Source organism: Stigmatopora nigra, chromosome 16 (assembly GCF_051989575.1).
Source record: "Stigmatopora nigra isolate UIUO_SnigA chromosome 16, RoL_Snig_1.1, whole genome shotgun sequence".
NCBI classification, from domain to species: Eukaryota; Metazoa; Chordata; class Actinopteri; order Syngnathiformes; family Syngnathidae; genus Stigmatopora; species Stigmatopora nigra.
In genome coordinates, this window is record NC_135523.1 from 10,457,773 (window position 1) to 10,478,052 (window position 20,280).

General features: G+C 39.5%; 1 protein-coding gene and 1 long non-coding RNA gene across 2 annotated transcripts; one reads left to right on the top strand and one right to left on the bottom strand.

Moving 5' to 3' along the window:
* Nucleotides 1–445: 445 nt before the first annotated feature.
* LOC144209515 (uncharacterized) lies at nt 446–11,866 on the bottom strand. The gene is made up of 4 exons (XR_013329147.1): nt 11,819–11,866; nt 9,923–10,037; nt 3,571–3,640; nt 446–2,903 (listed from the first exon to the last, which is right to left on the bottom strand). It is a non-coding gene; the product is annotated as an uncharacterized LOC144209515 (long non-coding RNA).
* On the top strand, nt 11,186–19,532 carry txndc5 (thioredoxin domain containing 5). Its single transcript, XM_077735870.1, has 10 exons — nt 11,186–11,512; nt 12,443–12,595; nt 12,904–13,012; nt 13,101–13,200; nt 14,064–14,176; nt 14,394–14,480; nt 16,565–16,933; nt 17,836–17,918; nt 18,050–18,179; nt 18,430–19,532. The coding sequence occupies exons 1-10, from the start codon at nt 11,331–11,333 to the stop codon at nt 18,550–18,552; spliced, it is 1,449 nt and encodes a 482-aa protein (XP_077591996.1). The 5' UTR covers nt 11,186–11,330; the 3' UTR covers nt 18,553–19,532.
* Nucleotides 19,533–20,280: the final 748 nt, after the last annotated feature.

Below are 20,280 nucleotides of genomic sequence, written 5' to 3' on the forward strand. Positions count from 1 at the left end.
TGTCAAAGGAACCCATGTTTGGTCAAATTACTCAAACGCAAAATTGAGGGGCAATCCTGGCTAGCAGTTGTGTTAAAAAAGCACAGGTTATAGAAATAGAACTTAGGCCAAATAGAAACTTTTTTTCCAGAATAAATCACCAGCTCACATGTGTCTGAAATAAAATAGTTTCATGATGAATGCTACCTGAATGATCAGTAATAGTGCCTTCTGCATTACTAGGCTACATCAAATCCATTCCCTCCAATACTGCTGCTTTGCCTCGATAACATCAACATGACTTACCTCATTCCAATGGTTCCAATTTCCTACTTGGTCAAATGTTTGCACCACGCAGATGGAAATAATTACATCTATACCTTGTCCTTTTCAGACAATGTCGGGCCTTGGCACAGTGAAGGCTAAAATAATTACAGCCTGAAAGTGTTACATTTATTTTTCGCTATTGTTAAATTGGTGCTGGAGTTGTTCGCGATATGCGCTTTCAGATTAACTTGACAGGCTTGTTGAAACAACAAATATGAGAATGTGTGAAACACTAATCAGCACTGATTTTGGTAAATAAAATATAATAAAATTACAGTTAAATCCATGAAGCTTATTGCCACGTAAAACTATATTATTAACAATACTCATTGAATTTACACTCCGTAGACAGATTTACTTAAAAAGTTCAAATGACAAAATATTTTTTTAACCTGCCTTTTGTTAAAATGTAATTTTACAGATTTTTTCCTCCCTTTTGCCCCCATTGTGTAAATAAGTACAGTAGTAACTTGACTTACAAAATGAATTACTTCCAGAAGCAGTTTCCTAACTTGGATTTTTTTCATAAGTACAAACACTTTACATTGAATTGGCATAATTAATTCCACAAACTTTAATTCTATGCCCTTTATGAGGATAAAACTATACAAATTTGTATGTATGAAATATGAATGCATATGTTTCTAAATAGAGATAACTAAATTATTTATTAGCAATCAAAATGAATAAGGAATGCAAAAATCTATTTTCAAATGCGGTGGAATTGCAAGTAACAGCTGAATAAATATACGTACATGGGTATGTAAATATAAACAACTTGAAATTATGTTAAGTACAAAATGAGAAAAACACCAAAAAACAACTCGGTAACAAACAAGGGTCGGAGGCCCAAGGATCAGGAACTGATTTCCGGCTGGAGCTGCTCCACTATGGCCCCGGAAAAAGATGATAAAGTGCCCAGAATAGGGGCTTTAGGTCTGACGGTCACACATGCTCTGGTGTCCCCCTGGAGCGTGACATTTTTGCGTTGGACTATCGATGTTTTTTTTTTTCAGATCTTAGAACATAAGTAGAGGTACCATTGTATTTGGAAGAAAATCATCAAATTGACCCTACATGATTTTAAAATCCAGTACATTTCACCATTTTGTTACATCATGAATACAAAGCTGCCAACCTCAGTCGACACCATATGAGGAATACCCTTGTCCTGTTTCCGAATTATTTCTGGAGTGAATGCGATTCACGCAAAATCGAAATAAAATAAATAAGCGTAGGACAGATTTTTTTACATTATTTGAATTATTGTGTTTTGGCAAACTATTGAAAAAGTACAACATAATGAAAATAAGTTTATCTTTGTGTTTGGGTCCTTCTACGTGCGTTTTACAGTCACTAATTCCACCATTTGCCACCCTGAAGTTGTTGCATTTTGTGCAATGTGCAAATGTCGGACTTTTTGGGGAGGGCATCAACATGGGATATTTTGTCAAATAAGAAGGAATAAAGTTATGTGCATGTCTGGATTCTTTTTATAAATTTAATCCAAATTGTGATCCATTTAACACTTGTTTCGAGGAGGCATATTGATAAGTGCTGTGTACTACTTAAATTGATTTTAGATTAGATTAGACGAGATTAGATTAGAATATATTAGTTAAGATTAGATCAGACGGGATGACTTTAGATTATATTAACCTTTATTTATCCCACATTCGGAAACTTCAGTTTGTAGCAGTAGCAAGCACAGACAAAGGAAAAGACAAAACTGGTAAAACTGGAACCACGCACAGCAAAGCCCACGCAAGGTTGGGACCTTCTGCAGACTAAGGCTGTGATTGATAATATGCAGAATCACTTCCAATATGATTCGCACAGTCCCTCGGTAGTCTGGAGCTGATCATCAGGACCGGTAGTTTTCCTGGCCCGAATGATTCCCCAAAAACTTCCTTCAGGACATCCCTGGAAATGATGGGATTTGTTTCAAAACTAAAGACTGGCGGTTTAGTCAGCCTTAATAATATTTACTTCCCCTATGAATAAAACGAAAACAAAAATGTTGATGCGATCGAGGCTACATATGCAATTGATTGCCATGCTGAAGTCACACAAGATCAATAATTCGTCAGAATTTGTAACTCAGATGATTCACAATGCACTCATGTTACCAAATTCTTCCGGTTTACAGTGCAGTCTAATCAAGATGGTGAAAGCCGCATCAATGGTGTGAATTTTAAGTAATTTAAACTGGAAATTTCGTACTTTGTCGAAGTGGTTGCTTCCAAAAAAAATTAAGTGACATTTTTGGGGGATTTCCGGAGATTAGGGAGTTTCTGTTGGATTTTCCGGTAAACTCCAGAAATTCTAGAGTAATTGGCAGCCCTGCATTACAGAGAAATACATTGAACATCCACATAACAAATATGCTCATGTGAAAAAAAAATCAGTTGTTACTATATAATTGTTTTTCCCCTAACCAATTGCATTACTCTAGCGGCCCGGCGGCTTGAGTGGTGAGCGCTTTGGCCTCACACCTCTGGGGACCTGAGTTCAAATCCAGGTCGGTTCACCTGTGTGGAGTTTGCATGTTCTTCACAGACTTGAGTAGGTACTTTTCCGGGTACTGCTGTGTCCTCCTACATTCAAAAAAAAACATGCAAGGTAAGCTGATGTGTTTACATCGATTTGGGTTTTTAAACAATTACGCTGGAGCAGAAATTTTGTGAAACGTTGTCCTCATGGGCATTTGCTACAGTATTATAAATATATTTGGCACCATTAAGTCTTATACTTCCATATACCAAGGCTCACCCCAAAAATATATTTTTCTCCCAGTAAAATAGCAAATAACATTAAAATAGAGAGTATAGCGAGCCAACATGTGAGCCCACATCTGCCCGCACTGAAGTCAGGTAAGTGAATCACTCACCACACAATCAAGTAGATACCACCATATTTTATTAGGTTATTATCTTTTTAAAATTGTTCCTATTTTCATTGTTTGAGTTTCAGTTGATTAAAAAAATGGAGCAGTGCTTACGTGTTATATTTTATTTAAAAAAAAATTAATAAACTGTCTCCAAAAACCATAAAACTCCACCTGGACTTCAGACGGAACAAGCCTGCTTCACTCTGCTGACCTCACTTTGACTACTTATTTATTGATTATTTATTTGTCTGTTGTTATTCGTGCCCTACGTGGTGAAAGCTTTAAATCTCATTATACTCTTATAATGTCAATAAAAGCATTCAATTCACTTCAATTCAATACATTTGATTTGAGGCATCTCCTAAAAAGCCTACCTGAAAATTTGAAGAATAGTTAATACACATGTTCACTTTATTTTGCTTGAGAGTTCATCACAGAAACATCCTGTAATGAGGGGAAAAGGGATTAGGTTTGTTTTTTTTTCCATTTGACTTACACCTTAAATTCTCATGCAAGATCACGCTTAGTTTCCTCTGGTTGTATGTGAAAATGCATTCATAAGTGTCAAAGTAAGAGGCAGTGATGGCATGGACCATGACAGAATGTTGTGGTCACTGAGATCAGAAAAGGCACATGCCAGTAAATCTTCACGGGAAAACGGTCAACAGCAATTTGCCTCGTCCATATTTAACATGCATGTGTGCTTGTGAGTGTGCCTTCTTGTGTAAGAGACATGCTGCAGCTGTCCAACATGGCGACGGCTCATCATCGACTAATGAGAACTGACATGATGGAAACATGGTTAACCTCTGCCAGCAAGGCGCCTTTTCATCTACCCTTGTATAATTTTTGGTGTGACTGAAAAGAAAGAAAAATAAAACATGTGAAAGGTCACATCCAATAGATGAGGGTGGTGCCTCTTCTTGAGCCTAACGTGAGAAGGTATGCCAGTTCAGGTTTGTTGTAATGAATTTGGACTTGGCAGGATTTTGACAAATTTAGAAATGAATTCCAGCTGCTTTATTTCGCTACTGATATTTTTTATTAAAATATGTGTAGTAATGTCTGCTATTATTCACTCCCAGTGGCGGCCCGTGAATTTCTAAGCGACACCTTCAATTCTATATCTGTATCAATCCATCACTCAAAAACAATTTTATGGCTATAAAACCTGCGATACATATAAAAAAATAATGAATAATAACCTCATACAATTCAAATATTATTTAGGAATATAGCCATATTTTACTCACCAAAAATATTTTTTATTTGTACACAAAATCCATCGTCTTTTCTTTCCTCCTTTTCTATCGTCATCAAAGCTAATGCTGAAAGTCAATCCTGTACTGTCGTATTTCTGGCATAAGTTTTCATTCGATTCAGTGCTGAAAATGTTTGTTCCGGGTTGTGACAGGCTTGCTACGCAGTTGTCCGGCCTTAATGATGTCCAGCTTTTCTTGAAAAGTCCGTCTTGAAAATGGCTTTGACAGAAAATCTGCTAACAAATCCATTTCTTCTCCTCCTTCAGGCATTGTGGGTGGACAAAAACGCTATTAAATCAAAACAACAAAATATTTGCCAGTGCAGCTCGCTCCAGTTACAGTTTGGTAGCTCTGGCTAGTCCACTCTATCACTCGCCAATCATAGTTGGTGAAAGTGATGACGTATCCCTACGCCTGCGAGAAGGCATTGGTGTCGCCAACTCGAAATCTGATTGATTAAAGCAACAGTTTTATCGACGCTTGTTTTATGCAGCAGAACTTGCAGAACTGATTCCGACCCTGGCAACAAATAATAGCTGAAATGTGATTGGTTAGATGCTTCAATATGAAAACACAAATCTGGAAGCAGCACAGCTAGGGGAAAGGAATGAAAGGAAGCTGACAGATGATTTGGAATTATTTAATAAGTATTCATGGTTTCAGGGTGCAACAATAACAATACATAATTAATATCAGTCTGTGATTCAGATATTATTTTAGGCCAGCAGAGAAGGCCTTACAGGGCCTGACAGTCCACCACTGTCCATTCCCAAATTCATGCGCAAAGAGAAAAAGACATTCTCATGGAATTTTTGCTTGCAAGGAGAACAACGATATTTGATCACTTTTTCAGTTAACCCATAATAAAGTCATAAAATAAACAAACTTCGTGAATGTTTTTTGTGACAAAGAAGTATCTGTTCCAATCACTCTATCAAAGAAAAATCAGAGTTATAGAAATAACTGGAAACTCAAAAGAGCCATGACTTGTTCTTCACAAGTGTATGCAAACCTTTGGCCACAACTGTATGTTAATGACTTATGATTTATGAGTTACCTGAGCTTTGCTTTGTTTCAGTTCCAATGCAGGTGACCAATAAAGTGACCCGATGGATCACATGAAGTAAAGTGGGCATATATTTGGTAGCGTTTGTAGGGTTCTCTCAGGTCGGATTCGGAGAAAGTCGCCTGTGCGTGTGGGTGACTGAGTGCAGCCTCCACCTCAAACGCATCTGCTAAAGCATTTATTGAGTGACCAAAGGTGCACCCACAGAAAGCATTACGTTGGATAATGAGTTTTACTTGGCTAATCAGAAAGCAGCGCATGCTGGGTAAACTGGGCTTCACAGTTTACTTTGATATCCAAGCCGGGGTCTGGTTTCCTCTTTAGCATATTAGTAATGTTTTGCATAAATGTTTTATTCCCACATTTTCACTTTTGCCCTTCCTGAAAGTTTATATTTATTTGATCAAGGCCTGATGTCTGTGTCTTTTGGCAACTGATTCTCAGGTATTACAACAATAACTCATAATGGCAAAAGTTGTCATGTCCTTGTACAAAACCATATTTGTAAACAAAACAAAAAAAGAAACAGCAGTCATAACTCCCCATCACCTTGTTCCGTAGACACGGCCATGAATTTGGCATAATGATAGGACGTCAACGGTATTCGGACGATTTGGCAAAAGACGTTTGGGCAACAGACAGTTCGCCGAACGGACTTTTGGGCGACGGCCAGTTCGGCGAACGGATGTTTGGGCGACCGGACAGTTCGCCGAACGGACGTTTGGGTGACGTGACAGTTCGCCGAACGGACGATTCGCCGCTGCGGGATTTGCGCTTGCCCCGCCCACGGATAACGTGTGTACATGTTTTTTTTACCTCGGCCCGCGGGCCATATACAACGCGTTAGGATTGTTAATCCCACCCAGCGTTGTCCAAATTATAGTAAAATCAATGACCTCATTTATTTCCCTAACCGCTCATCACTCTCAATTTAAAGACTGCTCTCTTTGACCTCATTCATTTCCCTTACCGCTCATCACTCTCAATTTAAAGACTGCTCTCTATCGTTGAATAATATGTTCTTAATGTTGAAAGTAAATTTGAAAATAAATTTCAGCTTCAAATTTGTCGTTTTTCTTATATTTCAATCCCTAGCTTTGATAAACTACATTGTGTCCAAATGCTGTCAAATGTTCGTATTCATTCTGGCCTGCAAGTCAAAAAGTTTGCTTTCCCCTTAAACACATTATCAATAAGCTGCCATTGACTGCGGTAGACGTCCGATTTATGTTGACGTGCAGATGCTATTTCTGTTATTAGTCTACCGTCAATGGCAGCAGGACGTGCGGCTAAATAAAAGTCTTTTAGCCCGGAACTTTGTAATTTCTTGTAAACTGTGTGTGTGTGTGTGTATATGTGACATGCTAAAGTGTTTAATTTGTTATTTTTTTAAACAAATAAAAGTGGGAATGTTTCGATTGGATGTTTCCACCGGACATCCATACATAGTAGTTTGTGTTGTATTTGTATTTTTTCTTTTCCCACTGCAGATGCTATTTCTATTATTAGAGCTCCATCTAGTGGATATATAACACAAAGTTCTGCTACAGTATTAAATGAGTGCTGAATACTCTGCACCTCACAGTCAACATGAATCGGACGTCTACCGCCGTCAATGGCACCTGATGGGTTAAATGAGTACTGAGTACTCTGCACCTCACAGTCAACATGAAGCGGACGTCTACCGCCGTCAATGGCAACTTATTCAGACTTTCATTTAGCTGCACGTCCGGCTACTATCGACTGCTGACCGAGGTTGAAAAACATGTACACACACGATCCGGGGGTGGGGCGAGCAAGCAAATCTTGTGGCGGTGAAACGTCCGTTCGGCGAACAATCCTCGTCTATTCCCGGGCTGGTGCGGATGCCCCTACTGGACGATAAAGGGACGTCTAGAATCCGTTCCTTAAAGGGGAGCTACCGTCAGGAGCAGCCGTTTGTCCCTCCTGGCTTGCCGTCAAGGCAGAGCAGCTGGAATCAATCTGTTGATTACTTCCTGAGTTTGTATTTAAAGACCAATTAGTTCTCGTATCTTTGTCGGATCATTCCTGCAAGTCCTTCAAACTCCTGCATATTCCTGGATGTCACTGCGTAGGTTCAACCCTTCTCCTCGATACCACTCGTTCTCCTGTTTCCAGTTTGGTTTCGAATCCTCATTGTTTTGTATGATGCCTTCTAAGTTATTAAAGTTATTGTTTTGAATCCAATTGCCTCCCCTCCTCCAACCTACCCGTGACTGGGTCCAAATCCATCCCTGATCGCGCCACGACACAGCGGCGCGATTATAACGTAAATGAATTTGAAGAATTGGATTAAAATACCTGAATATTCCATTTTTTATAGATCTAAAACAATGTTTAGCTTTTTAAATATATTTTTAGATTTTACAAAATTATTTTTCAACTAAAACACTGAAAAAAATTGATTAAAAAAATAAAATTATTAAATTAAACGGGGGAACATTTAATATAGATCTGTACTCTTCATTTTAATTTGATCTAAAAACGAAAGTCGGCACTGATTATTTACTTTGCCGGGCCACACAAAATGATTCGGCGGCAGATTTGGCCCCTGTGGACTAAGGTATCGAAGATTACTCAAACCCTCAAATCCATACTGGCACAACTCACGCCCTCACAGAGTGGACGCCCAACACCAGCCTCGCCAGATGTAACCCCGGTATCGCCGCGAACCTATGGTCCCGCCCCCTACAGTGGGAACCTCGGCGCATGTCAAAAGTTCCTTGTTCAGTGCCGTCTGATATTTGCTCAACAATGCCTTACCTTATTGGCTGTCTTTGAAATCAGGCCCTGGCCTGGGCTAGCGCCAAATGGGAGCGGTGCTCCAACATATGCACCTCCTACACCAAATTTACCGCGGAAATGCGAAAGGTCTTCAACCACCCGGTGCAAGGCCGGGAGGCAGTTGGCCGCTTAAGAGCACTATGACAAGGCGTCCTGAGTGTCGCCGAATATTCAGTAGAGTTCTGCATTTTGGCCGCCAAAAGTGACTTCAATGACAGCGCCCTCCAGGACGCATTTCTAGGGGGGCTGAATGAGGCGATGCAGGACGAACTGGGGTGCTGTGACGAGCCCGAGTCCTTCGGTGAACTTGTGGAATTGCCCATCAGGATTGATGGCCGACTACAGGGACACCGGAGGCAGCGGCGAGGTGGCTCGCGCGTGGGCGTCTTGGGTGGACTTTGGCGCCTGCTTCCGGCTTTCCCCCTGGCGGCTTTGGCCCCTCCTCCCTTGATGACGTCAGAGCCTTTTCTCTATGCTATTACTACGGCGAGGATGGACATCTCTCAAGAACATGCCCTCTGCCCGGTAAAAGCAAAGGCTCACCAATAGTAAGGGAGGTTAAGGTGAGCTTGGCTATTGGGGAATCCACCCGTCGTTTTATGCTGCCACCATTTCTTTCCTGAGGGAAGAACTAATGTGGTGGCCGACGGGGAGGTGCGGATGGATGCCACAAAAGGGGCAGCCGTAACTCAAGTGGCCCAGGCCCAAGGGGAGAAAGGAGCTATATCGCTTTTTGGCGTTTGCACATTTCTATAGGCGTTTTATCAGGAACTATAGCCGCGTCGCTGCCTCCCCTCACAGCACCCACATCTACGAGACTCCCGTTCCATTGGTCAGGCGCAGCGGAAGCGGAATTCATTGACCTGAAGTCCTGATTTACCGTTTTTCTTGTAGATCAGTTTTGCCGTATTGAGCTCTGTGTGTCGTCTCAAAATGCCGACATAGGTTGTATTTCTTGATAACCGACAACGCCTCGTGACACAAAAGACACACCAGTTTTTCACCTTGAAGCACAAACTATGAACCCTTCCCATTGTTTTTTAAATAGTCTCCCATCTGCATCAACTTTCCTCTTCTTGCACATTTTGGGATAATTTATTCACCTTAAATTAAACTCCTTGACATTGACATGGAAACACTGCAGTGTAGTGGCCATAGTATGAGGTAGTGGTGCTGTGATTTTTTTGGCAATTGAAAAATAATAATTTACCCCCCCCCCCCAAATAATTCACCTCCAAATTATTTTTTAAAAGGCAGGGTTTTTTTTTTTAGCACAATTCATCTCTCAATAATTTAACCTCAGACAGTCCATCTCCAAAGTGAAGCACAGAGAAAGTCGCAATGCTCATAAATAACAAAGATGTCAGTACATAATTAAGACATGCTGGGAAGTACGTGAAATACCAGAGCAGAGAAGTTGGGTTAACAAACCTGTTCTAGAACCTGCCCACACTTCAACGTCTCTCTCTCAACCAAAAGCTAACATCTTGTGATTAATTGAACTATAGAGGATGAATTTCAGGTCCGTCACTAGACATCCACAAAAACATGCATAAAGAAACAGGAAAGTCATCCTTCTGGTTTGTCACTTACAAAGAGGACTGACGTTGAGAACCGCCTGTGACAATTCCCCAACGGCGTTCCGCCCATTGTTTTCTTGTCCATTTTGATTACATTTTGGGGGCCTGATTACATGGACGTCCCAACTCTAAAGGGAGGAGTGGATTACAAAATTATGTGTTTATCTATGTGCAGACATGTGAGTTATATCTTTAGCCTAGTACATGTGTATTAAAACACGTTCATAATATCAGATTCACAGGTATTAAAAGTCAAAATAGTTTCAAAACCATTATCAAAAGTCACTTGGGTCGTCGGAGTGCTGAAGCTTACAGCTGACACCCGGAATCGGTGGCCAGCCAATTGCAGGGCACGAGGAGACACAACCGTTCACAGTCACACTCATACCTATGGGCAACTTAGAGTGTCCAATCAGCCCACCAGGCACATTTTTGAAATGTGCGAGGAAAACAGAGTACCTGGGGAAAACCCATGCAGGCCCAGGGAGAATATACAGGGTGACCTAAAAAGATGCAGACCCATCAGTTTCGAAAACGATCCCATTGGCACGCATCTTTTTGGGTCACCCTGTACAAAGTCCACACAGGTGGACTGGCCTGGATTCAAACCCAGGATCCCAGAGCTGTGAGGCCGATCCACTAACCACTCGCTGCACTGAGCCGCCACTTTTACTGACAATATTTTTTAAATCTTCGAATGTGGCATGAAAAGCAATTTTGTGGTCACACAGACTTTACTTCACTAAAGATTGGTGCCCTCGAAACCAAACAACTTCCGTTTCACGTTGTGTAAAAACAAGAGAACAACTTAAGTCTCTTAACATTACAACTATTTTTTTTCACTCACATTAATACTTCTATCTTTTAACATTATGCAAAGAGAAGTTTTGTGGTCACTAAGACTTCAAGTCAAAAAAAGTTGAAGCCTGTGACACAGCTTCCGTTGCACAGTACATAAAATAAGCAACAAAATACACTTAAACTTCGATTTAAATCTTGTAATAGTACAATCTCTGATTCCATTTCAAATTTGATCTCATCGTAGTTAAATTTTACTCAGATGATATTAAGATTTTTCTCTGGGAGGATTACAATGTATAAATCCATGTAAATTCACAGCACAGTGGTTGGGAAACACTGATTTAGTAGCACAGTAATAATAGTCCTATGCAACTCTTAAAATGTAATTGCCGTTAATGTGGCTTGTTAAAATGAGTGACTGGTGACACCTCAGGTCTAACCAGCCAGGCTAGTATCTACACATCACTGTGATAGCGCGGATGCACTCCAAAAGCAACCCTTTAATGTGCGCGCGCCGGCTTCACAGCTTTCATACCTTTTAAATATCGAATGCACAGCGGTAACGAGCTTTCTCCATTATAGTTTACAAGACTACAGCAGTGGTCAGGCAGACGCTTGTCATGGCACCCGCTCTAAATTACACTCCTTTGACGTTCGTATTGATTTATTCTTTACTGTTTGCTTTTGTATTTTGTGATAATAATGATACAGACGACGAACATGCTAAGCATACGTACACGGTGGAAATGTTTAAGGAGGCAGTGCCCACCACACCGCACTTTGTGATGTTTTATGCCCCGTGGTAAGTTCATTATTTATCTAACTAAGGGCTACTTTAACTCAGCCTGTTTTGTTATAGCCGGTGCGTAAGCAAGCAAGCTAGTTAGCAAACGCGCTATTTGTCATTTAGCGTTTCAGGTTCACTATAAGCTTGTGTTCAGCCTTTAATATACTAGCACAACAACCAGGAGCTTTCTAAATTGACCAACTCTTAAATACGATAACTGCTTTAATCCACTCAAATGTCTACTAATATTCTTGAAGTGCTCGTTTGTGTCAAGAGCTTAGAATATAGGTTTAAATGGTAGAACACGGTAGTGGTTCTTACGCTCGTTGAGGTGACGTGGCACAAGCAGATTTCAATTTTGAGTTTAACAGTGTTTGAAGACTGGAATAGTGAATTACTGTCACGCAGTTATTACACCTTTATACATAGTATTTATTTTTAATCTCAAATAATTCAAATGAATGAATGACGGGAAATACTATTTAGAGGAAAATTGCACAAAAGCAAGAGCTTAGTTTTATTAAAATTGCTTTTTATTAGTGATGGTGTCCTCAAAATTTCCAGTATGTCACAAAAAAAACATTAAATGTATTCTGTGACAGCTGGGTTAGGCTGCAGCAACACCCCCAACCCTTTCGAGGGGGGCGGTATGGAAGATGAATGAATGTCTTCTGTAATAATTCTACACATCTCATGTCACCCCTATTTAAAAAATATATATTTTTTTTAATTTATTTTTTTACTTCAATACTGAGTTCTAGTGGCAAGCGGAGGACAGGGGAGTGGCTTCCGCTTGCGAGTCTAAACGTGGATTAAAAAACATTTCCCCAGAAAAAAATGTAGTGAAGCTGCGAAAGTTGAAGTCGCAATATTTGAGGGATTACTGTATATCCTAAAAGCACTTTATTTAATATTTAAAGCTGTACCCCTACCTTTTATGTGCAGGTGTGGCCATTGTAAGACGCTGCAGCCAAAATGGAATGAATTAGCAGACAAGTACAATAATATGAATGAACCCCCCGCCTACGTTGTCAAAGTAGACTGTGTCCAAGATACAAAGTTCTGTTCCAATGAGCACAAAATCCGTGGCTACCCTACGTAAGTATTTTAAAATACTATGTAATACTTTAAACATTCAAAATCAAAATTCTATAAGTAGAATTTATACATAGTAACTGGATTTCAGAGTTTTTTGAGAATAAACTGCAACAAGGAAAGGCTGGTTTATAAGGCCTGTTATTTGTAGCAGCTTTTGGAAACGGAGTCTTTGTCAATAAAGACCTTTTCTTAAACTCAACATTTTTTACAATGATAATAAAGGAGTACTTGTTTTAAATATTGTCATTGTTGCCTGCTCACATAGAAATATACCTGTACTATTTATTGCATGCTTGTGTTACTTGTAGGCTTGTGTTTTACAAGCCAGAACAGGACCCTGTTCAGTACCATGGACCGAGAGAGGTGCCCGCTATGGAAAATTGGATGTTAACAATGGTTAGCAAAGCCCCATCTGCTGTAAGTGATGCCAAATGACGTAAACGAGTTGTCTTGAAAAGCAGCTATTCCAGTGCATTCCATGTTCCCCTTGTACTGCTTCCTCCAGAAACCAGATGCTGAAGAGGAGCCACAAAGTAACCCACCAGAGCCCAAAGATGGGATGTATGAGCTCACCTCCACTAACTATAAGGAACATGTTACAAAAGGTAAAGCTTAAGCCTCTCATGATATGCAATTTAAAGTCAATTATTTAGACAGTAAAAGAAAATGAGGTCGGTAATTCTCCCGTCTGCAATTTATCGCTGCGTGCACTTGGCAATTGATTGCATATGAGACTGCAATTTCTTACGTAGGCTTTGGCCTGGTCTGGTAATGTCTATATGAGTTTAGAATGAGTGGGACAGTGACACAAATTTGCTTTCAGTTAGTCAAAAACCTACAGTGTTTTGTCAGATTTTGCTCCCTTATCAGATGCTGCTACCGAAGCTTATTTTTTGATAGAATTGTCCGTCAATTTTTGCTAGTTTGTCAACTTTTGGTAGTTTTTCAACTTTTTCTATTTTCTCAACTTTTTCTATTACAGTTTTCCTACATTTATCTCCATTATAGTTGTGGCCAGCTAATCACAGTAATGTTACTATGCAAACAAATCTTCTTTCGTTCTGCTTTTTTGATGGGATGCATATTTTGACTATTCCAATGCATCTACCGAAAATGGTCCCTAAACTCAATGCACGAATAAAAAAATTCCCCCTTGCAAAGACCCAAAGACCCTGTCTGACTGTCTGAGATCTGTTTGTTTCATGACCCTGGAGTAATATGCAAGGAAAGGACATATTTTGGTGTCCATCTAAGCTTTTGCCCTTCTAAAGTTGTTCTTAATGCTATTGGCAGAAATCTGCACTTTATTTATCCTGTTTGTGCTTTACTCAACCCATGACGCTACAATTCCTAGAATGGGATGTCCTGATGCTAATTTATTATTTACTATAATTTAACCATTGAATGTTATTTGTATGGTATAGCTATATGTATCATATTGCCTGATGATTGGCCTTTCTATGCTTAGGATTTCATTTTGTCAAGTTCTACGCTCCATGGTGTGGCCACTGCAAAGCAATGGCTCCAACCTGGGATCAGATGGCTTCCACCTTTGAGCACTCTGAGGTTAAAATAGGAAAGGTAGGTGCTTTTTAATCACACAATCTTATGGACGGGATCATACTTAACAATTCAAATGACCAAGAACAACTATCAGGTTAAGTTTTTTTTTCTTCCTTAATGTTATTATGTCATGTTGGCATTTCAGCATGTGACTTGAGTACTGAATGAACGAGGTTTACATTTAATCAATGTTTTTTGTGTTTTAAATGCCAATATTTCTTGTGTTACTCTTTAGTTGGACTGTACCCAGTACCAAGACGCGTGCATTAAGTTGGGTGTGCGGGGATATCCGACATTGTTGTTCTTCAACGGCGGCGAAAAGGTATTTTAGACCTTTCCCCCTTTTCTACATCACATTACTCAATGTGAAATTATTATTTTGATAGTCGATGGATTTCTAATATGTTTCAATTAGTTGACTGATCTATGTTGAATATTAAACACATTGCAGTGCCAGCAAGCATTTGCTTGAATTTGAACATATTTGAACGATAGGGCCTAAAAATAAAATCTCAGGTTTTTTTTCATCAAAATTTGGTTCCATCTTTTTTGCCCTTGTAACCGTATGGTTGTTAACAAATGCCATATGAATCTGGGTAACAGCCTAAGACAGGGCTTTATTCAACTGTTTGTGCAGCCTTCATTTGTGTTTAATGGATTTGCCTCATGTCCAACATGTTCAGAAAAACACCACTCTGACCACTAAGTCATAAAAAGTGTTCAGGAGTGTCTTCTCAACACCAAAAGCCCTCAATCACTCCCCTCAGGAAGAAGTCTCCTCTGCATTTATGTAATCTGATTGTGTTGTCACTCCAGTAGTATCATTTTTTTAAACATAGGCTCGGTTCTTACAATTTATACCTTTCTAAATCTCCCTTCATCATTCTATCATCAGGCTCCTGCGGTTGACCGTTTAAACCTCTTCCTTTGCACTCTTGACAAAAACGACAATCTTTCTGGCACTATTCTACGTACAAAATCTCTGTGTAGTTTTTCTGTACTCTGCTCCTGGCCGATTTACTACAGTTGTGAGCAGGCTGCTTTAAGGCATGCAGCACACCCGTGTAAAGTGAAACTTGAGCATAATGTCATAACTGTTTACTTCTGTAGACTCCGCTGAATACAATGTGAAGGGAGACACTACTTATGCTCACATGCTAATCAGTAATTACCAAGCATACAAAATCCATGTTGAAACAGAGGAAAAAGAGGAAGCTAATGGTAAGCAACCAAGAGAGCACACAAAAACGAACACATGAACACACATCTCATAAACGCAACATTAAGAATTCAAACAACAATTAACATTAATCAACAATAAACATTAACATTTTATGATCTCTTTGGAATGTATTTTTTCACCCATTTTATTAGTCATAACTGGTTCTTTGGATATAAGTTGCCCTTCTACAGTGCTGGTTGATGGAGGTTGTGAAAAAAAAAAACTATCCAAAGAAGATTGCCTTTGATGACTTTTAATAAGATTTCTGTAATGCAACAGACAAACGTTGTCAAAGTGGGCAATTGCACCAGTCGTGAACTGTTTTTCTGGATGTTTTTTTTCTACGAACAAAGAAAGTTCGTTAAATTTCTTTAGTAATTTTTTCATTTTTGCTGCTGGAATGCTCGCTGCTTCCTCTTTGTCCGCCTTCTTGCTTGAGTGTTCCATTAACTCTAGAGAGTTCTTTTTTTTGCCCCTAGACCAACTCGTCATTGTCCTCCTTGCTGACCACTTCTTTTCATTTGCACTGGTAATTTTCTTGGGAGGCATGATGATAAAAGCAGAAGCAGCTGCTTTATCCACACTTGTAAAAAAGAGGTTCTCAAATAATAATCAATGCATCCGTGACTATTTCAAAATAAAATAACAGATAAGTAAATGCTTTTACTTTTGGGGGGATTTCGTAACTTGGATCTTTTTCGTATCTCGGGGCACTTATTTCACTTATGAAAAGCTTTTGTAACCTGAATATTTTGTTCTTAGTGGCATAAGTCGTAAGTAGAGGTATGACTACTTGTATAATGACAATAAATTCAATTCAAGACTGTATTCTCAAACTTGATAGAACCACGTGAACATTATAACTGATGAGCACAACATTCCAAGTTTCGCCCAGCTTGTTGAGCCCATTCCTGAATGACACCCCCACAAAAGATAATCAGAATTGCCCCTGAACACAAGGGTGACTGATGTGAACCCCCAACAACCCAATCTGACTCCTCACCATGCAAGTAAAAAGTTAAATATGATTTAAAAAAAGAAAATGTGTGCCAAGCCCTAATGTTCACACAATCTGCTTTTTAAAGCCACTCTCTATTATATTAGACTATTAATATTTTCTGAGATTAGAATATCGCCCAAGTGGCAAGTTGATAGAAATTACTGACATGTTCTTCCAATTTCAGGTGGAGATTACGCGTTACAAAGGAAAGAGAGAATTTGACAACCTAAAAGAATTTGTGGAAGAGATGCTGAACAGTATAAAGACCAAACGAGCAGAAAAGGAGAGGGAAGCTGAGGAGGAGCCTAAAGAAGAAGCAAATGAAGAACCTAAGGAAGATGCTAAAGAAGAAGCAAAAGAAGAACCTAAGGAAGATGCTAAAGAAGAAGCAAAAGAAGAACCTAAGGAAGATGCAAAAGAAGAAGCAAAAGAAGAACCTAAGGAAGATGCTAAAGAAGAAGCAAAAGAAGAACCTAAGGAAGATGCTAAAGAAGAAATGAGACAGGAAGTAGCCAAGGACAAGCCTATTGAAGAACAACCCAATGAGAAAAAGGTGAGTTTGATATGTTGAAGGGGGAAAATTGTTGATCTTTGAACGAAAAGCAGTTTTCTGTCATTGCAACAAATCACGTATGCAGTATTTTAGTAATGTGCAAAATTTAAACAAAAATTGTTCATAGTTTAAATTAAATGTTGATTCCTCATTTAGTTTTTTCGGTAAGCGGTGGCACTCATACTCCGCCAGTGGTCGCTTTCCATTTCGGGCTGGCTCTGGTTTCTATCTGGAGCGTGCTGTTTTCGTGTCAGGCCGGTGCCGTGCTCTCCTTTTGGACCCGGTGCAATAATCAGTATTGAACAAAAATAAAGGTAATTGTGAGTAGTGTTGATACACATTTGTTTTTAGATTTCTTTGATGCTCGCAGTCGTCTTCTTTGTCCAGGTTTGTGGCAATGCCAACGAGTGTCAGGGTGGAGTCTCTGCTTTTAAAGTCAGCCAAAGTCATTATCTTTAGTCATCATCTTGTATAACTCATGGCGATCTTGGGATATGCAAACAAAATCGCCATGTTATTTGTTAGTATTCGCCCATACTGATGCCTGCTTGTTATTGTCGTATCACACTCCTTCCTAGAATAGTATCAATATTGCTCCAACACTTGATTTGTTATGAAAGTGTGGAACGTTGTTGAACCCAAGTGCAGGGAAGCAATCAAGGATGTGGGGTGCTCTAACAAAACTTTAATACTTGGGATATGATATGTTGATGCTTAGGCTCACTTGACCATTGAGAAAAATAATCCATCCTCATCTATTTTAACAAAAAGTATACTTTAAGGATTGTCTATGATTTGGTAACAAACTACATTATGTTTCTGAAGAATTTTCACAAAACTAGGGTGAAAGGGCTCACACAGACCAGACAAATGACCGTTTTTTTTTTTCTTACTGTCTACAGTCCAACGTCTTGCAACTGACAGAAGGAAACTTTGATGAGACCATCGCCACTGGCTTAACGTTTGTCAAATTCTTTGCACCATGGTAGGATTGTTGCATCACCTGTCTTTCCTTTGTTTACATAATATTTCTTGAAGACTATATTTAACTGAGCAGATAACAAACCTTGGTGCTTACTACTTTGAATGCATCACATTAAACAAGGTCATTTGCAGGTGCGGCCACTGCAAATTTCTAGCTCCAGTGTGGGTGGAGCTTTCCAAAAAGGACTTTAATGTCCTGACAGACGTGAAGATTGCCACAGTGGACTGCACAGTGGAGCGCACGCTCTGCAACAAGTACAATGTAAATAAACACTCAGGGTTGCTGACAATATTAATCTATAAAACAATAAAAGTGACTCATTGTTAAGCTGGGAAAAAACTCTCCGAACTGGAATATTTATTGCCATTATAAGCATGGAGTCACTATCACGGTTTATTTGTTTAGTTTAGAGGGTGGTTAATCTTTAACAATTAATTGACAAATGGCTTTTTAAGATTCACACTTAGATATGCTGCAACGATGCGGTTCATTCTGTATTCTTCCTTCTCAGGTGCAAGGTTACCCCACCCTAATGATGTTTCATGCTGGGAAGCAAGGCGACGAGTATAGCGGTCCACGGGATCTGGTCAGCCTGCACAGATTTGTGATGAAGCAGATTAGGGATGAGCTTTGAGGACTCGCATCAGTGCCCAACTCACCTGTGGCGCTGCCTGTGTTCGTGGCCATGTGGGTTGAGGTTGCAAGCAGCAGCCGAGCCTCATGCCCCTTTTCTTGTATTGATGAAGGAATTCTGGGTGATTGGGTATATAAATGTATTTCTCCTTCTTTGTTCTTTCAACACTACTTATATGAGGTGTCGGTGAGTGGTCTCCGTTTTTTTCCTGACCATATTTGTCTTTTTTACATTAGTTTTTATACATGGGTTTTAAATGCCAGCCATGAATTGATGTTGAGGATTTCCTCTGAATCACACCAGTGCGAATGTGACCTAACTCTCAGGGATAAAGTTTACTATGCTTGGGGCCCTAAGCAGGAAGACATTTGGGTACCGTTGCATTACTCCTCTATTCCCAACAATGTTTACATCATCAAACAAGAAATTTGTTTCTGCTGCTTCTGTTTATCCCCTCAAAACCCAACGGTTACATAAGTGTCCTCAACAGGTGGTGTTATAAACTTGGAACATAGAGCCACTTATTTGGATAACTATTGGAATAGTTTTTATTGAGCTTAATGTTTGGACCTGTGAAAGCAAGTGTTTTCTGTGGCCCAGTGGGGTCAAAGCACTGAATGTAACTTTTTAAACCTCAGCCAAACAGATTAAATTATCAATATTTTAATCAAACCAATAATTTTTCCCGCACAAGATCAAACAGTTTCAGTACCTTTTTTTTTTAAATTTGCACAAACTGCAAAAGAGATTCCACACACATGTTCTTCTTTGACACCATTTTATGTGATAATAGTTAAGCAGGGACGCACACACAAAGCAGTTTTTGGCAGTAATTTTTTTATGGAAAACACATGGTATAACAAATTCCTGTGACACTTTTTTGTTATGCATTCAGAAGTCATGCGCTGCCCATGGATTTGTTACAAAAATATATGGCAAGTTGAAAAGTAATATTTCATCATTAAAAAAAATGCTAAATAGTTTTGGTCTTCAGCGTTTTTCTCTTATTAGGTTGCTTTATTTTTGTGACAAAAAAGTGCAATAAATAAACTGCAAATGTACACGTAATTTACACAAGAACAGCCTGAACATGATCAGAAATGTAAACAGCAGCTTATCAGAGGTATTATTTTGTTTGATGACTGGCTAACAGTGGCGGGCCGTCAGAGCCTTCAAGGCCTTCTCTGCTGGCCTAAGAAATATCTGAATCATATATTATATTTTGTCCATCAATACTTATTAAATAATTCCATATTGTCTGTTAGCTTCCTTCCATTGCTTTTCCCCCTGGTTGCCAGGGTCAGAAATCTGCCTCAAGGCCTTCACAATCAGTTCTGCGGGCTCTGCTGCATTAAACATGCGTCGATAAGACTGTTGCTTTAACCAATCAGAATTCGATTTGGTGACGCCAAGGCCATTTCGCAGGCGGAGGGATACGTCATTGCTTTCACTATCTATGATTGGCTAGTAGGCGGACCAAAGCCTTTCCAGAAAAAAATGGACTTCATTAAGGAAGGGCGGTCAACTCCAAAGCTAACAAGCCTGTTACACCCGGGAAAAGGGTGTGTCCGCCACTTTCAGTGCGCTAACTATGAGAGCTACCAATCTGTATTTGCAGCAGGCTCCACAAGCAATAATATTGGTGTGTTGATTTAAAGCCATTTTCAAGACGAACTATGCCAGAAATATGACAGGACAGGCTCGACCTTCATCAGTCGCTTCAATAGC